Source organism: Erpetoichthys calabaricus, chromosome 2 (genome assembly GCF_900747795.2).
Source record: "Erpetoichthys calabaricus chromosome 2, fErpCal1.3, whole genome shotgun sequence".
Classification (NCBI taxonomy): Eukaryota; Metazoa; Chordata; class Cladistia; order Polypteriformes; family Polypteridae; genus Erpetoichthys; species Erpetoichthys calabaricus.
The window spans coordinates 248,500,977-248,522,045 of record NC_041395.2 but is presented as its reverse complement, the minus strand read 5'-3'; the positions used below and the strand labels follow the sequence as shown (position 1 = coordinate 248,522,045).

At 38.9% G+C, this 21,069-nt stretch overlaps 1 protein-coding gene across 1 annotated transcript in view; it reads right to left on the bottom strand.

Annotated features, from left to right (window-relative positions):
- The window catches only part of LOC114646923 (adhesion G protein-coupled receptor A3), a 557,815-nt gene extending 538,298 nt beyond the window's left edge, over positions 1-19,517 (bottom strand). Inside the window, exon 1 of the mRNA XM_028795327.2 lies at positions 18,686-19,517. Coding sequence (XP_028651160.2) covers positions 18,686-18,906 — 221 coding nt within the window. The 5' untranslated portion in view covers positions 18,907-19,517. The remainder of the gene's footprint in view (positions 1-18,685) is intronic.
- Positions 19,518-21,069: the final 1,552 nt, after the last annotated feature.

The window sequence follows — 21,069 nt, the reverse complement described above, 5'->3', positions numbered from 1 at the left end:
TTTCAGGAAAGCAAGTATTATGTCAGGCTTCTGTTGTTTGGAGTAATTTTAAGATTACTTTAGCATCAAGTAACCCATCCCTTATTTGCAATCACGCCCCCTCTTGTGGGGCTTTTGTTATATTCTTAGGACATTTCTAATTATTTTACCATTTCACCTTGATTGTTGTCTGCTAGACCGGAAGCCTGAATTTAGCAGCTAGTGTTGATCAGCGAATTTCCTCAGTTCGCCTTTGTTTATCAAATTATTTACTGATAATTTGGCCAGTTTAGGAGATTTTGTTTTTATTGTTAATGCTAGTACCCATAATGCTTTGCAAGGGCAGTGCGATGTGCTCTGGAACTGTAACAGCCAAAATTGATGAGACCGGGTATATAAAGCTGATCATTTGCATTACAGATTCTGTGGGAGAAGTTATCTGTGCTTGTAGCCAACTGTGCAGATCGATCTTCAAGTGCCAAGTCAGTATAAGAGAAGGAGGCACAGCCCCTATGTATGCCTAATAATTAACCAAGTGTAATTAAAAAAACAAACTTTGAAGGAGCCTGTCACACCCCCCCCCCCCCCAAACACAGGACTCTATGAAATAATAATAATAATGAAAGGTTTATTACTATTTACAACACGTTTCTATCTTTTTTGCAGAAGAAAAAGTGCAAAGCATCAGCACAGACAGTTTGGACAGCCCTCAGTGTGACAAAAAATAGAACACGCTAACAGCTTCAACTCATGACACACCACTTTGAATTTTCTGCATTTAAAAGACCCACATATTCTTTCTGACATTTCAGCATTTCTGCTTTGTTTTGACAAAATTGATGATTGCTCGTCTCTGACTGTATAATTTCATCTTTGATATCACGGAAGAAAGGTGGGGCAGTGGTAGGCCCTGCTACCTCACAGCTCAGGTCATCTTTTTGGCCACAATAATCAATCCAGTATAGTTAGCAGACGTTTTGCTAGCCCTCAGGGACACTTTAAAGATGATTACACCATTATAAGCCAGTCAAATCTAGTTCAGTTAGTCCTTCCCCATTGACTTTAATGTAGTTTGCCAAGTTCGACGAATATCGCAAACATTTCTGTGATTTTGGGGAAGTCACGGCAAAGCGAACTTGACAATGTTTGCTCATCACTATTAGCAGCTTTAAATCTAGCTGGATTTGAGGTGAGTCTTCTTGAGAAGGCTCATTAGGTTCTGGCCCTGTGTTTATGGTTCTTTTAGTAGTTCTTGCACTCATGTTTGCAGTTTGAGACTCTAAATCGCAACAGAAAGAATAGTTCAGTACAGTCTAAGCTATTATTTTTACACAAGTCAAATTGGAATATTCTTCATTAAACAATTTAATAGTCATGTACCATCTAGAGGAGGAAGGAGCAGATCTTCTCTGTAAGGAGTAAGAATTTTCTTTCAGTGATTTAAACTGTATATCAAGTTTTTTTTTACAAAGAAACTTTTTCCTTTTCTACGCTAAAACAGCCTGCTATGTTCTAAGCAAAATGCACTTTATATTTGCTTTTGTATTCAGATAAGAATTGGCTGAATATTTTGATAATAAGTTTAAGTGAAAAGTAGCAAAGTCTCTAAGGCATTGAAAGTCCAGAGTCTTAGGAATGCTGTTGTTGTACCTGGCTGTGTGCTGATCAAACATAAGAACCAGTTTAAATTTATTGCAGCTTCCACAAAACTGAGTTAATGGTTTTATAAGTATGCTTCGCTACAAGCCCCACATGCCCCTGTCTGCTTTTGAATGAAAGGTTGTGTGAGCATGTTTTGTTATAGTTTCTGACGTTTTTTCATAAGCATGTTTAGTACGTGTCAGAAGTAAATGTCAGAAATATCAGAAGTTAGTTTTGGCCTCTAGATCTCAGAGAAACTGTAAATTTTATGAGCCTCTGGAAGATATGGATGACCACACCACATTTAGATTAGCCTTATAATGTCAGTAAAAGTGCTGATTGGGAGCCTTCCACTACTATTATGACTAAGGTACATGTGCAGCACAAAAGAGCTTAAGATGATGTCAAAACGCAGTGGAAAAAAAGACGTGCCTGAGAAGAGGAACATCTAGCAGTATAAGGTTGTATTGTATGGATTGCACATCTTGATTTGCTTTTATTTTGGCATATACAATTCTTTAATATTAATATATTGAGGATTATAATATCAAACTGAATTAACTGCCTGCTTCCCTGATCTGCATTCTTTTTACTCTACCATTGGTGACTAAGTATATTTATTAGGGCAATGGATGAGGCTGATGGGATTCTCTAGTCATTATATCCAAATGTCCAGTACATGCAACCACCTCCACTGAGCCCCCTACTTCAGATAAATTTTTGAAGCCATGAATTTCTGTTTATGCTACTACTTCTTCTAAGTTACAAACCTCAAGGCATTCTGCTATATCAAATAAGTCTCCTACTTCACTGTCTTTGTAAAAAGTTTTTGAGCCGCCTATCCCAAGGTAATAAAAATTTTTTTTATTTGAGTCACCAATTATTATATTGTATTGTCACTGCTGCACCTATGATATTACTGCTCAATCTTTGAAAATGTAAAAATTCACATTTTAAAATGGCATGGAACTACATTGAAGCACAGTAGTGATACAATAAAGAGTTGGCATTGCAGCTTCTGCAAGTTGTGTTAACTACTAGCCAGGTCTTTTGTGTTCAGATTAAATGTTCGTATGGGTTTTCTCTTGGCATCATGGATTCTTCCATACCACAAACATTACAGGTGTCTTAAAACCTGTCCCTTTCTTTTCCTAATTCTAGACGCTTGGAGAATGTTTTCTAATAGGTTTAAAATGGCCCTGATGACTTATTGCAAGATACCATTAATTTTTAACTAAAAATAAAGCATATAAATGACTTACTCTCCTTTAAAGTTCCCTAGACTGCTTGCATACAATTTTAAATAACTGAATAAGCTGTTCAGATTTAGCAATTTAACTAAGTATACTGGGCTTATTTTAATTTATAAAAATTAAACATATATGCATTACCCAGTGATTTTTTTTTTAATTTCTGATTAAATGTCAAATACTAATGTCATCCACATAAAACTAAATGTACACAGACTTTTTCATATCTCAAAAAGAAAATGGGATTCAACTTGGCAGAATCTCAATATTTCTGCATGTAGGTATCCCTGCCAAATGCAGTGCTACACAATTGACACAGAATGAACTGTATAACTTTAGAACAACAGTCGTGCCATGTCAGATGTCAATGTGAAGAAAGATCCTTTTAAAGCAAAGTGTAATGTTACTTTGCTGACTAAAGATGTCTTTCTTTACAAGAATGCCTCAGGTTACACTGCTGATGTCCAAAACCTTTCTTCACTCAGCAGACATCATGAGGACAGAGTTGGAGAACAGCAAGTGTCAAAGACTACCTAGATTGCTGGCATGTATGAAGCTAAACTATTGCCTTTCACTTCTGGAAAGATTTACTTATAAATGGTTAATTTCTCATACAATAAAATTTTTTATTATTTTTATATATTGATTACTATTTTTAAAGTTTTATTTCAGAAGAGTACTCTGGCTAAAAAATATTAATCCCTATTGTAGCTCTGTGACCAGTATATTGCTGTATTTTTTGTGATTCATTGGCTTTTATTACCACTGAATTAAAGTGTAAACAAAAATTGTATACGTCCTTCAACATTAACGGTAGCAGAAATGTCAAAACAAATAAACTATCCATTGATACCTTTTTCTACAATGACATATACTGTATTAATGACAAATCTAGTTTGTCTCTGAAAACCCGATTAATCTTTTTTTGCATGTTCCTTGTTTGCTTGTGTTTTGTTTTTGTCCTCACTTTAATTTTACATTTATATTATCAGTATTTTGTTTATATTTTACATTCCACTTTAGCATTCTGTCCTCGCATTCACCATAGATATAATAAGCCCCATTATAGCTGCAAAGACAGGTCTTACAGTTCTATAATGCAATACTGTATTCACAACAGAAATGACTGTATAATTAGAGTAAAACAATTTCTACATTTTTCTCTCACTTCCTGAAATACTAAAAATGACTGCCAAGATCAAGTGTCTCTGTGAATGCACAACTAAGTAATGTGGCCTGTAGAGGGCAATCTTGACACCCAAACCCAACACAGACAGACGCAAGACACAAGTTCAACACACACATTTTACTTTTTTTTTCTTTTTCCTCATTGGAAAAGCCTTCCCCCATTTCCCACCTGTACAACATAGTGAAACAACACAAAAGGACAGCACAAAACACTCTTTTCTTCTCTCCTTTCTTCTCTTTCTCTTCCTCTTTGTCCACCTCCACTCCTCCTGGCAAGCTTTGTTTTCCATCTCCCAACTCTGGCTCTCAGAGTAGTGGCAGCTGGGTCCTTTTTATAGGGCACCTGGAAGTTCTCCAGGTGCCTGGTAACCTTCTTCCGGAAGCACATCCGGGTGTGGCAGAAGTGATGCAACAAAGCGTCCAGCACTACCTGCAGCACAACCCTGGCGGCGTCCACGGAACGCACCAGAGCTGCACCAAACTCCCACTCTCATGGAGCCCTGTGAGAGTCTGAGGCACCGCTGCAACCCAGGAGGGCTGCCATCTATTGCTCCGGGGCAGGAAAGGCTCAGGATATGTTCTCTCCCCTGGTCCTTCCAATACAGAGGTGTTCCGGTCTGATAAGGACCCTGGTCATCTGCCACACTAAACAGAGATACTGGAAAACATGTTTACTTATTTAGTCCAAAAATACTTTTAAAAAATATTACGGGTTATTAGAGATTGAAAAACTTCTGTTAGTTTTTTGTCTAGATTCAAATAATTTCAGCAATACATAGCAGCTGAAAAGATGGTTAATCTAGAAGTGGCAAACATTTAAATCATTCAGATACGCTCACACTAATTAAAATGTCATGATAGTAAAAACAAATGGTGAAATATCTTAAACTAGCCAACCCACGGCATAGCATCCATCCATCCATTTTCCAACCCGCTGAATCCGAACACAGGGTCACGGGGGTCCGCTGGAGCCAATCCCAGCCAACACAGGGCACAAAGGCAGGGAACCAATCCCGGGCAGGGTGCCAACCCACCGCAGGACACACACAAACACACCCACACACCAAGCACACACTAGGGCCAATTTAGAATCGCCAATCCACCTAACCTGCATGTCTTTGGACTGTGGGAGGAAACCGGAGAGCCCGGAGGAAACCCACGTAGACACGGGGAGAACATGCAAACTCCACGCAGGGTGGACCCGGGAAGCGAACCCAGGTCTCCTAACTGCGAGGCACGGCGTAGCATACGCCGCATAATTATGTATTGATGGGTGAACACTTCTTGAACGACACAGTTGTCCAAATGGGGTGGGTTTGTGGATACCACTGTGAGTGAATGAAAAGATGGACCTCTGGAGACAGCAACATACAATTGTCCGTGTCTGAAAGCGGGATCGTCTGTGACGATGGAGGCCACGCTGGTGAAAGTTACTTCGTCGGTAGGGATAAGTTTCAGCACTTGTTCATTAAGGTGTAGCGAGTCTTCGTTGTTGACGCTTAATATAGCTTGCGTACTGAGTTGTTCTGGAGTCACAGTTGAGAAACACTTTTTTAATGTCATTTAAGCACAGAGAAAAAAATTAACATGTGAAACATCCGTAATGTAATAAGCCACCAAGAAAAGTAACATTGCAATAATGCACACTATGATCCGATCACTGTAAACAGAAGTGAAAACAAAATCGAGCCCGGTGCATTCTTTAACTGCCTTGTAGCGCAGTGGTAGTGTTGCTGCTTTGCAGTAAGGAGACTGTGGAAGATTTTGGGTTCGCTTCCCGGTTTCTCCCTGTGTGGGTAGCGCTTTGAATACTGAAAACACCGGTATATCAATGCAATGAAGTATTCTTATTCTTATGCATCCAGCGCTCGCTCTCTCTCGCACGCGCCTGTATGTGTGTGTGTGTCGCTTGCTCGCTGCACGTGTTCCTGCAGACATACAAGTAAGTGAATGAAAAGATGGAACTCTGGAGAGAGCAACATAAAACTGTCCATGACTGAAAACTGGTTTTGGCAGATACATGCACATCTTTTTGAAAGTTTGGCCCTGTGCCTTATTAATTATTATTGCAAAGGCAAATCTAACAGGAAATTGTCTTTGTGTTAAAGTAAAAGGCAAATTATCCGCGACAAACTGTTTTACACGCTGCATACCAACCCGCGGCGTAGTATACGCCGCATAATCACGCCGCTTTTTTAATGTTTTTTAAGCAGAGGGAAAAAATGAACATCTGCAAAATCCGTAACGCTGCTTTCAGTAAGTACAATGCACACGCGTTTAATTTGTCGGCCACTTTTTGCCAGCCGTCTTTTCTGGTCTGGGCTGCTTTTGCAGTGTTACCGCTTGTGCATATTAAATCTTGAAATCCTTCGATTAACTAATTAACTAACTAACACCCACCCACCCAGCTTGTGAGAAAAAAATGCGCCCGTTCTTTCATCATTTTGTTGCAGCCTATCAAAGACTTGCTGATCATGTTTTCTAGACTCAATATACATTGGCTTTTCACTCAGCGCGGGGGCGCGCATTCATCTCGGATTATTACATCCTGCTAGACTAATCTGCTACAAGGCTGCGTTTGAAAAACCGACTTATCCCTGATGAGTTTCACCGGCATTAATGATTAGGAATCTGGTTGGAACAAAACCCTGCATCCACAGGGGATCACCAGGACCGAGTTTGGGAAACACTGCTGAACACAGACGAAACCGACTCAGGTGAGAAGTTGAGGCGGGCAAAGTGGTTGCAGCTATTGATTATTCAGTGTTGTTTGCCTGGGTGTCTGATCTGTTCGACGGGATCATAAATAAAAGGAAAACAATGTGAAGGCAATGTCACAGGTGATCCTGTGGTATAGCGGGTCCACAGCTCCCCTTCAAAAGGCCATTTTTAAATAAATAATCATCACACTCACAGCGTAGCAAGGGGCGTGGAAGTGGGGCTGAAACGGTTTCCGGGTGGAGTCGTGCTGCGGGCATTTCTCCCCTGTGCAGTGTGCGAGCGAGTGAGGAGAGAGCGAAAGCCGGTACGTTAGAGTGAGCTAGAGCAGGCTCGAAGGCAATGTGTTCCTGTGGTATAGCGGGTCCATAGCTCCCCTTCAAAAGGCCATTTTTAATCAGGCGACTGACAGTAGTGGAGTCAGGCACAGAGAAGGTCAGCTGCTGAGAAAGCGTCTCGACTGTTGCAGGGCCTGCATCGGTGAAGCAGGTGAGACGCTAATGAAAAAGAGGCACAGGGCTTATTGGTTTTTAAAGACTGCTTCCTTCATTGTGTTTTAACCTCAGTTTTAAAGGATTGCGCAGCTCTCTCTCTCGGGCTGCCTGTGTGTGTGCGTCTGTCTCTCTCTGGCGCTGCCTGTGTGTGCGCGGCTCAATCTCTCGGGCTGCCTGTGTGTGCCTCTGTCTCTCTCTGGCGCTGCCTGTGTGTGTGCGCGGCTCTCTCTCTCACGCTGCCTGTGTGTGTGCCTCTGTCTCTCTCTGGCGCTGCCTCTGTGTGAACCAAGGTTCCACTGAGGTTGACTAATGAAAAGTCAACGTGGCTCAGAGCTGCATGTGGACTGTGGCACAGACAAACAGAAATGACAGCATGTTTTCCGTGGCGTCGCGTCGGAGTTGGTGGGCGTGGTTGTGCGAGTTTTCGTCATATCCAATGGTCTTAGAGTTGGTGGGCATGGCTCCTTCCTGCGTGATTTCATAGGTGTCTTGCCCGCTCTGGCGGCGGCTTAGAGAATCTATATATGGCTCCTTCCTGCGTGCTTTCATGGGTGTCGTGCCGCTCTGGCGGCGGCTTAGAGAATTATATATATAGATATTTTTGAGGTACACAATAGTGTAAGAGTTTGCTCATATTTACTGCCCCTGTGACCTGTGTTCATTTCTAAGACCAGGTAATACCAGTTGTAGGATTTTTTTGATGACTGATAATCAATAAGACAGACATCTAGGAGGGTGCCATAATAATGTGGCATTAATCCAATAATTCGGCAAGGCTCCTACTTTATTATTTACCGGCCTTTAGATTTATAGCATGGTAACTGAGGCACGCTCATTTTAAGAAACAGAATAATACAGTTTATTGATAAGCATAAGGAGCAAATAAATATGAAAACAGCATATATATATATATATATATATATATATATATATATATATATATATATATATATATATATATATATATATATATATATATATGGTATTTGGACACATTATAGACTTATTTCATTGGACAAAAATATGTTCTCCTCAGGAATAATTATCCTGGGGTGTCAACAACAGCAATGTTTGTTTATCGCCCCTTTTGCAGTAATCATGTGGTTTGTTTACCAAACACAGCTCTGTGAGCAAAATGCCTATTATCAGATAACTAGACGAGTATGCCTATATGGCCAAATAATAAGATATCTACCTCTGTTAATGTGGTTTCTCAGAGACCAATATCCTGATTTTTCTAACCAGAATAAGGGTTTACATGGCATTTTAGAAACCTGGTTTAAGTAAATAAGGGGTATTATAGCGTATGTAAATGGACTGAGTGAAAACAAGTTTTTGGTTTCTTAAAATTAATTACAATCATGATATTGTACATGCCTAATTCCTATTCCTTAACAAGTCAATAAAGTGATTTTTAAAAAGTAAATGTTAATATTTAAGCATTAAATCTATTTTCATTTGGTTTTACCTGTATAGTAGAAAAATTACAGTTTAAATGTACAGTAATCCCTCCTCCATCGCGGGGGTTGCGTTCCAGAGCCACCCGCGAAATAGGAAAATCCGCGAAGTAGAAACCATATGTTTATATGGTTATTTTTATATTGTCATGCTTGGGTCACAGATTTGCGCAGAAACACAGGAGGTTGTAGAGAGACAGGAATGTTATTCAAACACTGCAAACAAACATTTGTCTCTTTTTCAAAAGTTTAAACTGTGCTCCATGACAAGACAGAGATGACAGTTCTGTCTCACAATTAAAAGAATGCAAACATATCTTCCTTTTCAAAGGAGTGCAAAGCAAGCAGTCAAAAAAAAAATCAATAGGGCTTTTTGACTTTTAAGTATGCGAAGCACCGCCGGTACAAAGCTGTTGAAGGCGGCAGCTCACACCCCCTCTATCTATCTATCTATCTATCTATCTATCTATCTATCTATCTATCTATCTATCTATCTATCTATCTATCTATCTATCTATCTATCTCTGTCAGGAGCAGGGAGAGAGAGAGAGACAGATAAAAAAAAAACAATACGTGCCCTTTGAGCTTTTAAGTATGCGAAGCTCCGTGCAGCATGTCGTTTCAGGAAGCAGCTGCACACAGCCCCCCTGCTCACACCCCCCCCCCCCCCCCCCACGTCAGCGCAAGAGAGAGAGAGAGAGAGAGAAAGTAAGCCGGATAGCTTCTCAGCCATCTGCCAATAGCGTCCCTTGTATGAAATCAACTGGGCAAACCAACTGAGGAAGCATGTACCAGAAATTAAAAGACCTATTGTCCGCAGAAACCCGCGAAGCAGCGAAAAATCCGCGATATATATTTAAATATGCTTACATATAAAATCCGCGATGGAGTGAAGCCGCGAAAGGCGAAGCGCGATATAGCGAGGGATCACTGTACTCTTCTTATACTCACTGGAAAATTCAGGTGTATATACATCAAGACTCCAGCGGTGGGGGTATGGAACAGCAGGCTGCTTGCTGCTTGTGCTGATAGACACATTTACAAAACAAAAGATGCTGAAGGAGAGGTGAAAAGGTGAAAAATTTAAGGTGGGAAGGGATTACAAGTTTTTTCATAGGCTTCAGGAATTCTAGTGTTAATAAGTGGATGTCCTGTAAAAATAGTATCTTGGTGTTTAGACGTGTTAGGTGAGAGAATACTCTATTCCTCTTTAGTTCATGATTGAGGCTTTTGACATTCCAGCTCATAAAGATTACTGTTTGGTCAGAGAGACATTGCTTCTGAACTTCTGTTGTCATTTTATAATCTTAAATTAAGGTTGTACATTGTTACATATGATAGCTTTAATCTTAATTACCAATATTGCAAGGAGTTATGGCTATGAAGCCTGTTGTTGTGCTGGCACTTACAATTGTGGGGATGAAAAGGATAGATCAGAAATAGCCTGCTCTCTTTCTCTCCTCTCCCAAAACTCCCCCCTCCCATTTTGCCTCCCCAGGTGGAGCTGGACCACACTTCACAAAGTCCCAGTCCTCTGACACGCCTAGAGCCAGAGCATGTCCAGAAGAAAACAAACCCCCAAGCAGCAGTGTAGAAGGAATAAAGTAGAGATATCTATTGCCTATACAGTCCAAATACTATAAGCCTAGAATATGATCTTAAACAGTCTTGAAAGAATAAACCCAGGGTATAATGTTAAACAGTACCCATGGAAATGCAGATAACGTATAATAGTACACTCCTAATACAATAAACCAAGGGTGTGATGTTAAACTGTAATCCGTTTGGAAAAAAACAAATATTCATACATACACATAATGCATACATATACATATATATATATATTTACACACACATACACTCATATATATTAAAAGATATATATACAGTACATGCATACACACACCCATACATATACAATTATAATTATAATTGTAATTAAAACGCTAAAGTAGCAGGAAAGGAAATAACGTGTAATAATATGTATGAAATGTATAATTACAGCAAAAGTCTCTCTGCAAATACACCAAATTGCAGGTAAAGTCTTCTTTGCCTTGCCAGGACACAATGTGATTCACAATCGTATTTCAAAAAGTGTCGGAATCAGTTTTTTAGCTCCTTTTCTGCTTCATCCGGAGAGGTAAAAATGTAAAACTTGCCTTGAATATCCACTCTCGGTTTAGCAGGATAGACAAGGTGGTATTTGATTTCGCCTTTGCATAAACACTGTTTAATGCTGTACAATGTTTTGGGTTTAACAACTATTGAAGGTGAAAAATCAGGGAAAATGCGAATACAGTTATTTTCAAATATAATCTCTTGTTTCAGTCTGACATTAGATTAATCTTTAAATGAAGCGTACAATGAAGCTTCTAGGTTTTGAGGCATTCAATCCACTTATGTGGTAAGCTGCTGATATCCCGGTGTCTGATTTGATGTCCTTTTCAGTTTCTTAAGAAAATAATTCAGCGATGAATTTCACTGGGTTTGGGATATCATGGTTTTCTGGGACACCTTCAATTCTTATATTAATTCTTTTATTCTATATCTGTCTTCCAGCACAGCTAGTCTGTCTCCAAGCACTTTGCATTCAGATTTAGTAGCCATTGCTTTTTCGTCAGCAGCAGAATCCATTTTTTGACTATTTTAATACATGTCATGAACACTTGCTTAACGTCTTCAAGCTGAGCGTCAAGTGCTCTAAGTTTATTTTCAAACGTTCTTGCATTTTCCTGTATTTTTCCCTCAATTTTTTCTAGCACATCTATAAAGGTTGCCTCAAAGCGATTACTAAAATGTTTCTCCAAGTCTTTAATATCCTGAAACAGCTTATCATTTGTCATGCTTATGTCCTTTATATCAGGCATGTCAAACATGCGGCTAGCAACAGAAATCTGTGCGGCCCACATGACAGATCCTAGTTAACACTAAACTTGTACAAAATGATTACTATCGTTTGTGATTGAATCATTCTGCATCTTATTGACTTTTCTTACTTCCTTCAGACAAAAGCGCATTTTTCCATGGCATTACGGTACCGGAAATGTCATCTGCTAGTATAGTTGCAGCTGCTGTGTCAACTCCTTGATACCCTAGGCATGACACTGCCCCCTCCCCCCTCACAAGTCTTGACCAAAGTTAATGAGCTGCGACATTGCAACTGAAGTGCTAGGCTGCAGCAGCCTGGCAGGCTACACCATTAGCTGGGCTGCTGAGACTGACCAATGGGCAGAACTGACCATCATGAGTAGTAATAGCTTGCATATTTTCACGTTTTTTTGCTCTAGTTTTATGTAATTTTGTGCTAGTATTGTAACGAACAGTTAATGCAGACTACAGCTGAAGATCTGAAGTGGACGCAAGAAGTTGGTGAGTTGTTTATTAACAAATTTTTGTGATTTTGAGTTTGTAAAATTAGTGTAGGTCAGGGGGCTTTTTGCATATTGGCTTATTTTACAATATAAACATTGAAGTAAACTTAGTAAAGTAAAATTTTGAGCTGCACAATGCCAAACATGCGTAAATTGCTAGGTCTATGTCTTTGTCATTTAATTTAAAACGAAATATTTGCATGGCAGTATGAAGGGTACAATTTGATTTTTGGAGGATTTGTTTTCCAACTTCAATTACTGAGAAATGAATTCAGTGAGCGTTTTCGTGATTTCAGTTCACACAAACAGGACTTTGCGCTGTTTATGTCACCATACTCTTACAATGTTGAGAATGCGCCTGAGAATATCCAAATAGAATTAGACAGACAGACAGACAGACAGACAGACAGACAGACAGACAGACAGACAGACAGACAGACAGACAGACAGACAGACAGATAGATAGATAGATAGATAGATAGATAGATAGATAGATAGATAGATAGATAGATAGATAGATAGATACTTTATTAATCCCAAGGGTAAATTCACATACTCCAGCAACAGCATACTGATAAAGAAAATATTAAATTAAAGAGTGATAACAATGCAGGTATACAGACAGATCCGTAAGTTGGCATCGAGAGTACTGTCTATGTTCGGAAGCACTTACCTTTGTGAGCAATTGTTTTCGTTAATGAAAGCTACCAAAACCCCACATCGCTCAAGACTTACTGTCGAGCACCTTTCATCCCTCATAAAATTTGCAGCCGCACAAGATTTCAAGCCTGATATTGACAAACTGGTTACTAACACGAGATGCCAAGTGTTGGGACAAAAGAAATAGATCTCAGACTGTAAGACTCCTATATAAGGACATAACTAAGAGGCTATGACTCTAATTGTACGCTGTTGTATGGAGATTGTATGTAAATAAATTGCTTTTCTTTAAACTTTAAGTGTTACATTTTTTAAAGTTTTCAGTATTGGAAAGAAAGCTACAGTAACTTTGTATAATAGTATAATAGTATTTGTTACAGTCCGGCCCGCTGAAGCACGTATGGCAGTCGAAGCAGCCCACCAATGGTAGTGAGTTTGACATGCCTGCTTTATATATTTCCATATATCCTTTGTATTCTTTTTTATATTGCTCTTCATTTCATTTATGTCCTCCCCGAATGTGGTAGTTATTGCTGCGATTATTACAGTCATAGTCAATGCCACCGACTCACGATAGGTAGATGGCAGCAATGAAAGTAAGGCCCTTTTCAGTTCCAATGATCCACCTGGAATCGACTAGGTCTACTGGCCCAACTCACTTGCATTTTCACTCCCACTTTCGCTCTCGGATGGAGGCAATGCTGCAGCGTCATGGCCTGGGAGATGCATTGTTTCACCTATCTGTTCCAGGTCAGTCTCTGCGAGGCCGTATCTTAAACTTGAACTTGAGGCCTGTTTAGACTTAGATGAAGCTTTAGCTGTCTTTTCTGTTTCTTTCTGAGCCTTTCTGCTTCCAGTCAAGCTTAAATATCCTTACATATGCTGTAATGAAGCCCCTTGGGATGAATAAATACAGGATACCTCGGTTTTTTTAAAAAAAGAAGGAAAAATAACACCGCCACTAGCGGAGTTCCGTCCAATATTTTGATGGTATCTCATGTGGTAATGCTCCATCAAGTTTTAAATCTATTACACAGTGAATAATGAAATGAAGCTTGACTTTAAAAAATGATATCACCAATCAGTTCGCAATCAAATGAATATGTATCACAAAAATCACAATTAGATATTTTTTCCCAAATCATTCAGCCCTACTCTGTAACAGAATAAAAGTGGAAATAACAAAGGCCTATGTGCATGTTTTACATTTTTTTTATAAAAACAAGTATGATTCCTGCAGTCATACAGTAAAATTCTCCTGCCAAAAACTCAAAACCTTCCCAAATATGATTTCAGTTGTTTTTCTTTCCAACGTGTATTGATTCAGTGTTGTATTATCACCATGATTTTCTCACATATTACTGTGTTGTCCAGAGTAATATGTCTATGTGCAATGACAAAATCATGCATAAGTATGGTACTGAGTTTCTTGGTACTACTGATACTGTAAAAAATCTAGTACTGTTACGTTTATGGAACTTTGTTATCGAGTTGGTACCAAAAAATGATTTGTTGTTATGACATCTTTAGTTGAGCATTTATATTACATATTTGTTTGACTAAATATCAAAATACACCTATCCATTTTCAAATCAGCTCAGGGGATGTAGGACTGCAGGAGGAATCACCTATTACATAAAGATCCTGAGCCATCCCATTATGGAATAATTTACAAAGTAAATATACATACATGCTTTGAGAGTGCAATGATATCCTAAACAGTTGAAAGTAACAACTATTTTCATTTGAAGTGTTCTGAAGTTGAGTGAGGCAGTTAGAAATAACAGTGTAACAAGTGGCTGGCTTTTAATACACCACATTATAGATAGCCCAGAGAAGGAAACACGGTCCTCACATTCAACCTTTGATTATAATGAAAGTGACTACAGTAATCCCTCGCTATATCGCGCTTCGCCTTTCGCGGCTTCACTCTATCGCGGATTTTATATGTAAGCATATTTAAATATATATCGCGGATTTTTTGCTGGTTCGCGGATTTCTTGCTCAGTTCCTCAGCTTCCTCAGTTGGTTTGCCCAGTTGATTTCATACAAGGGACGCTATTGGTAGATGGCTGAGAAGCTACCCATCTTACTTTTCTCTCTCTCTCTCTTGCTCTGACATGCTCTGCTCCTCACTGAGGGGGTGTTAGCAGGGGGGCTGTTCGCACACCTAGACGATACGGACGCTCGTCTAAAAATGCTTTCACGTTGCTCCCTTCTGTGCAGCTGCTTCGTGAAGCGACATGCTGCACGGTGCTTCGCATACTTAAAAGCTCGAAGGGCACGTATTGATTTTTGATTGTTTGTTTTTATCTGTCTCTCTCTCTTTCTCTGCTCCTGACGGAGGGGGTGTGAGCTGCTGCCTTCAACTGCTTTGTGCCGTGGTGCTTCGCATACTTAAAACCCAAACAGCCCTATTGATTTGTTTGCTTTTCTCTCTCTCTCTCTCTGACGCGCACTCCTTTGAAGAGGAAGATATGTTTGCATTCTTTTAATTGTGAGACGGAACTGTCATCTCTGTCTTGTCATGGAGCACAGTTTAAACTTTTGAAAAAGAGACAAATGTTTGTTTGCAGTGTTTGAATAAAGTTCCTGTCTCTCTACAACTTCCTGTGTTTCTGTGCAAATCTGTGACCCAAGCATGACAATATAAAAATAACCATATAAACATATGGTTTCTACTTCGCGGATTTTCACTTTTCGCAGGGGGTTCTGGAACGCAACCCCCGCGATCGAGGAGGGATTACTGTACACTTGTCTGTCCTACCATTCTTTAAATTTTTTTTTTCAAACCGGCTTAACTAATTCAGGCTTACATGGCGCTAGTACCTATCCAGGCGACACTGTGTGTGAGGTCAGAACTAAACTTAGATTAGGTGCCCTTCCATCACAAGGCACATTCACACATATACCCACTCTTTAATTATACAATAGAATAAGCAGAATGAGGAAACTCCACAAAAGCAGTGCCAGCTACAGTTGTGAGAAAAAGTTTGAACAATTTTTAAACTCTCTCTGTAAGTGTGACTAGTCTACAATAGTGACAAACTGAGCTAGACTATTTGTTCAATCCAACAAAAATGTTAGGAGTCAACGTTTTCAAACTTCCACATCTGAATTGCCAGACATCCATTAGCTCAGTTCAAGAAGCTGTTTTGAAGCATGATGCAGACCACGCTGAGGATACAATATCAAATGTGTTAATAGCAGCACAGATTCACAAATGCCCACAGCTCTTAGGTCTACAAAAACAGCATGTTTCATTGCTAACTGCAAATTGACAAAAAATGCATTTGAGGTGCATTCTATTTTTAAGACCAAGTAGTGCTCATTGATATAACCATTGAATGTGATAACACAAAATCACATACAGCACATATTTAAATGGTACAAGAGTGACTAGGTTGCAGTCTCCAATCACAGGTACCTTACTGCACTTAAGGCCAGATCTGTTTTCTATGGCAAATTCTAGATGAGTCCACAGGTATAAGCAAGTAAACAGTATGACCAATTAAGTGAGGTACCACGAAACGCAACACATCACAGACTATCCATAGTAATTCAGAAATAAGGGATTTATGTTCAATTGAGACTGAAATCACAGTAGGGTCAAATGTAAAAAAGAAAGGAGAGATGTGGAAAATTAAAACGTAAGTTGCTTATGACATTTGAAATTTTAATTAGTTTGACTTGCTCATTAAATCTTCCTTTTCATTCACTGTTATTAAACAGCTAATGCTTCCAGGCTTCCTGCATGTACTGAAACAAACATACTGCATATCTCAAAACAGCAAATGTCACAAACCTTTTAGAGTAACTTAAAGGCAGATCTGATGTAAAATCTTATAAAGCTGCTTTTGTAACAAAACAGTTTTAGTAAGTGGTATGTTATAAAATAACACGATAAACTTGATATTTCCTAATTCAAGTGTTATTGATATAATAATGTTTGGATATTAATTTTGCAATTATTGGTTAAAGAAGAATCTCTTTTTCAGTTGCTTAACATATAATGTCTGTCAGTAATGCCGACACCTGCACATAGTAAAATACTACTGTAAATCAGGTGGTCGACAATGATCATAACATTCTTTACTGAGCCAAACCTAAAATAATCTAAAGCCTATAAAATTCCCATCATTTGTTGTTTCATGAAGGGAAATCCCATGCCACGAAAGACTAAATTCAGACAGTGCCACTTAATCCGGTTTAGAACATGAAAAGGCCTGAGTCCATCTAGGCAGCATAAAAAATCGAACAAGCCAGTCCTGAAAAGAGTCCTAGCCTATTACATTATATACTCATACATGCACCCACACAGGGCTAATTTTAAGTTTTCTACTCATACGTCATTGAAATATGGAAGTAATGCTATAGCACCCAGAGAAGAATCAAAGAAGACACAGAAGAAACATGTAAACTTCACACAAGATAATGACTGGACTGGTTTCATGAAGCTGTGAGTTAGCAGCTCTAACCACTGCCAACACCATACTGCCCAGAATTAAAAAGACATATTTTGATACCATTTAACCTAAAGCATTTTCATACAATTACAAATCTATTTAACGTAAAAACAATGTAAATTCTTAATAACACTTAACCCAATTCAGAGCCTCTTGTGGCCAGAGCCTATCTTGGCTGCATCCAGTACAAGCTACGAAACAGCCTAAACATGTCAATGCAACCTCACGGTTCCCACTCACTCACTCAAACACCCATAGGGATAACTCAGAAACATTAACTGACCTAAAACATACTTCTTTGGCGTGTGCAAAGAAAACCTGATTCCACCCTCTCCCCCCCCCCAAAAAAACCTATCCAGATATGTGGAAAACATTCAGACTCAACACAGACTGCAAAATGTATGTCATTCAAATCCAGAACACTGGATCTGTGAGGCTACAATGCTAAGTACTGTGTCACCATGCTCCCCAATATTAAAACCATACCTTTTATCAGTATTCATATTGAAACATTCTTCAGACTGTTACTTCAGATGCAAAATTATCTTTTGAAATATCTGTATTAAATATTCTGTCTCAAAATGTAAATATGTAATTTGGAATTTATTTCAAATATGATGTGGTGGAGCCTTATGTGATTAACATCCTGAAGAGTAAACCATATATTATGTGTATTTGGCAATGACTAATAGATGATATGTTAAATATACAGAATTTAATTTAAACACTCAGTTTAATGAGTAAGGGTTAAAAATTAAATTTTGTTAAATCAAATTAATTCTACCTGAAATAACTCTCCCACAAATGATGTGAAAGAAACATTTGACTTGTATTATGAGAATTTATATTTGAGTGACAATCACCTTTACATTTCAGAGTGGCTCGCAGCTTTATTTTCCTCTATTCTCCAGTGGCATCCTACTCTTCAGTTACACGGTTGTGTTAAACTTTTTTCCTCTAGTACGAATTTCAATACTGCATTCAATAAACATGACGATAAAAAAACTGAACATGAATTTTGATATGAATCCATTTGTAAATCTACATCAATTCAGTGCCTTTGTAAAAACCTCCTTTTAATACCTGGAATGAACTATAACAGTATTCATGAGAGAAAATATGTAACAACATAAAATTAACTATACTTATTTCACTATAAATACAGAACGCAATAATGTAATGTTTTGTTTCTCCTGACATTTTAAATGGACATAAACTGTACAATCCGGTACACTTGCTTTTTAAATGTATGAATAGCACGCACGTTTTAATATGTATGCATTGATTATACTTCTTATGTTATTCAGGCGACGTACTATAAAGATCTGAGCTACAGCACAGTGAGCAAGAAAGTTCCATGTAGCGTTCAAAAGTCTGTATCAGTAACCCACCACTAATCCAGTTTACTGAAAGGAGCACACCCGCATTTTACAGGGCTAGTCAAATGAGCACTGTACTTACAGAGATACTGTTTTGTTGGGCAGAAATCCGGGCTGCAAAGTTTCCAATAACTCAACATTGTTGCACACGACTTTTATACGAATATTTTGCCGCTCCAGCTGTTTGGGACGATCAGCTGCGCAGCGGCAGCTGTCGATGATCAAGTCGGGACAGTTTCGGTTCGCCAAGGAAACTGCCCAAAATCCAGCAACCAGAAAAGCTAAGCGCAGGAGTCTCATCATGGATAATCCACCTCTCGATAAGTCTTAATTGCTGTCAGACACAGAAAAAAGGACTCGCTCATTTCTCAAACAAGTCACTTTAGGTGCGACCCCCGACTCTTGACTAAATGTTCACTCGCACACCGTTCGTGTGCGCACCTGGTCGAGGTGTCGTTTTGGAAAATCGCTCATTCTCCTAGACCAAGTAATTGTTAACATTTCGGAGCACCAGATACTTGTACAACTTCCAGGTGTCAGACTTTTCCATCTTTTCATATTCTCTTGGAAATAATGGCCTCCCGGATATATAAATATATGGAAAAGTGTCTGCTTATAAAAGTGTAAGTCCACACTTGAGAACCGCAGGCACAAGCAAACCTTTCAGCAGAAACTCGACTATCCTGCTTTACAATATTACAATTATGATATTATATTCCATCTTCAAAAGGTCTGAGAATGTGAAAAAATGTCATTCATACGTCGTGACGGCTTTTCCTTTAATGTAACTTGTCAGTGTGAAGTGAAAGCTGCCAGATGCTGCACGCTGCAATTTTTTTTTCTCGTTTATTTCACTCTAGCAACAGGTTTGCCTCGGCGCACACTGGCATTTGGTGCCTAGAAGTGCATTCAATCTGGAATCTCGCTGCTGGGCAGCAGTGGCTGACAGATTTCAGGCTGTGAAAGAGCCCGCCCCTTTAAGCGCGTCTTCAAATTTTCCATTGGTAGACCTCAGCCAACGTGACCAGGCCAAAGTCAAGCTTCAAGACGATTGGAGAAGGGGTCAGACGCCTAACTTGCTTTCGGCAAACTAGTGAGTGAAATTTGACAGTTGTAAACGTTAAAGTAGTGGATTAATTTAAGGGCTTAGGCTGCATGTTATTATAAAAGTAACGTCATCTTCTTGAAAAGATGTTATCAGTTGTCAAATTAATTTTCGCTTAGCACTAGAGTGAAATTATTGAAACAGTGCCGTGCTTGAAGTCCCCAAGAAGTCCATGAAAGTTTATCACAACCGATTGTGGATGACAGAATAATCTAAATAACTTGCTGTATGCGTTTCTCTGCGGTCCTGCCCTACACCATGTTCTTCTCTATGTTTACGTGAGTTTCTAGTAGAGGCTCCAACTGTCAACATATTATCGGTACGGTAACTTATAATTTTCTGTGTGCAGAAGTGCCTTTAACTGAGTGTGACCTGAAACCGGCCAGAGGTTTCCAAAGGGCTGGTTTTGGTTGCATCCTCACCGACAGCTTGGACTTCTGAACGAGCTGTTGTAATGCAAACAACACTGACAACGCAATCCCAAAACTGGTTCCCTACGTGTAAATAATTCACTTATGCTGCTTTTCCACTAACTCCAGGAACTCCACTCAGTCAGAAAGAGCCTGATGGTGTGATTCCAGGTTCCTTTACTTGCAAACATTACTCTGAAACATAATGCTTGTACAGTGATTACATCCAGAACGTTCATTGCCAATTTTAATTCCTCTTTTCTTTACTTATTGAGTTTTTTTTTTTGTTTTGTTTTTGCCTGCCTTGCTTCTTTGACATTTACTTATGCACAGTAATCTGATATGGATCAAACTTTCACAGTTATATTTAGTTGTACTCTGTCTGAAAAACATTGTTGCTTCACTTTGCATTAACAGTAAGTACAGTATTGTACAAAGCAAACTAAACACAAGTAAAGTAGGTGTTTAAAAAAAAGGTAAACTAAGTGGTAATGAATCCAGTTTAAGTTGCTTATTTTAATAATGATGCAATGAGAAAGCAATTTTTTAAACTTAACATTACCACAGCTTTTGTTGCGCTGTTCCAAGGCAAACACAGGTTCTACATATAAACAAGGATCTGTGAATTTTCACTGTTGATTCCAGTAACCTTTGGAGAAAATGTGATATAAATAAAACACATTCCTGATGTTACTGGATTGTTCTAATAATTCTACACTTGCCACACACTAACTGTACATATTGGGTTTAGTGCAGAAGGATGCTATGTACACTGTACATTGTACAGTACAAATATTTGTAGTCTAAAGATTGCTTGTTGGAAGCCAGTGCTATTGGGTATGATTTAAGGGCAATAACAACACCACTATATTTTATGTGCAGTATAGTAAAATAAATTAAGCTTTGTGGAGTTTACCTATTGAAAATTACCTTACTTGAAATATACTGTAT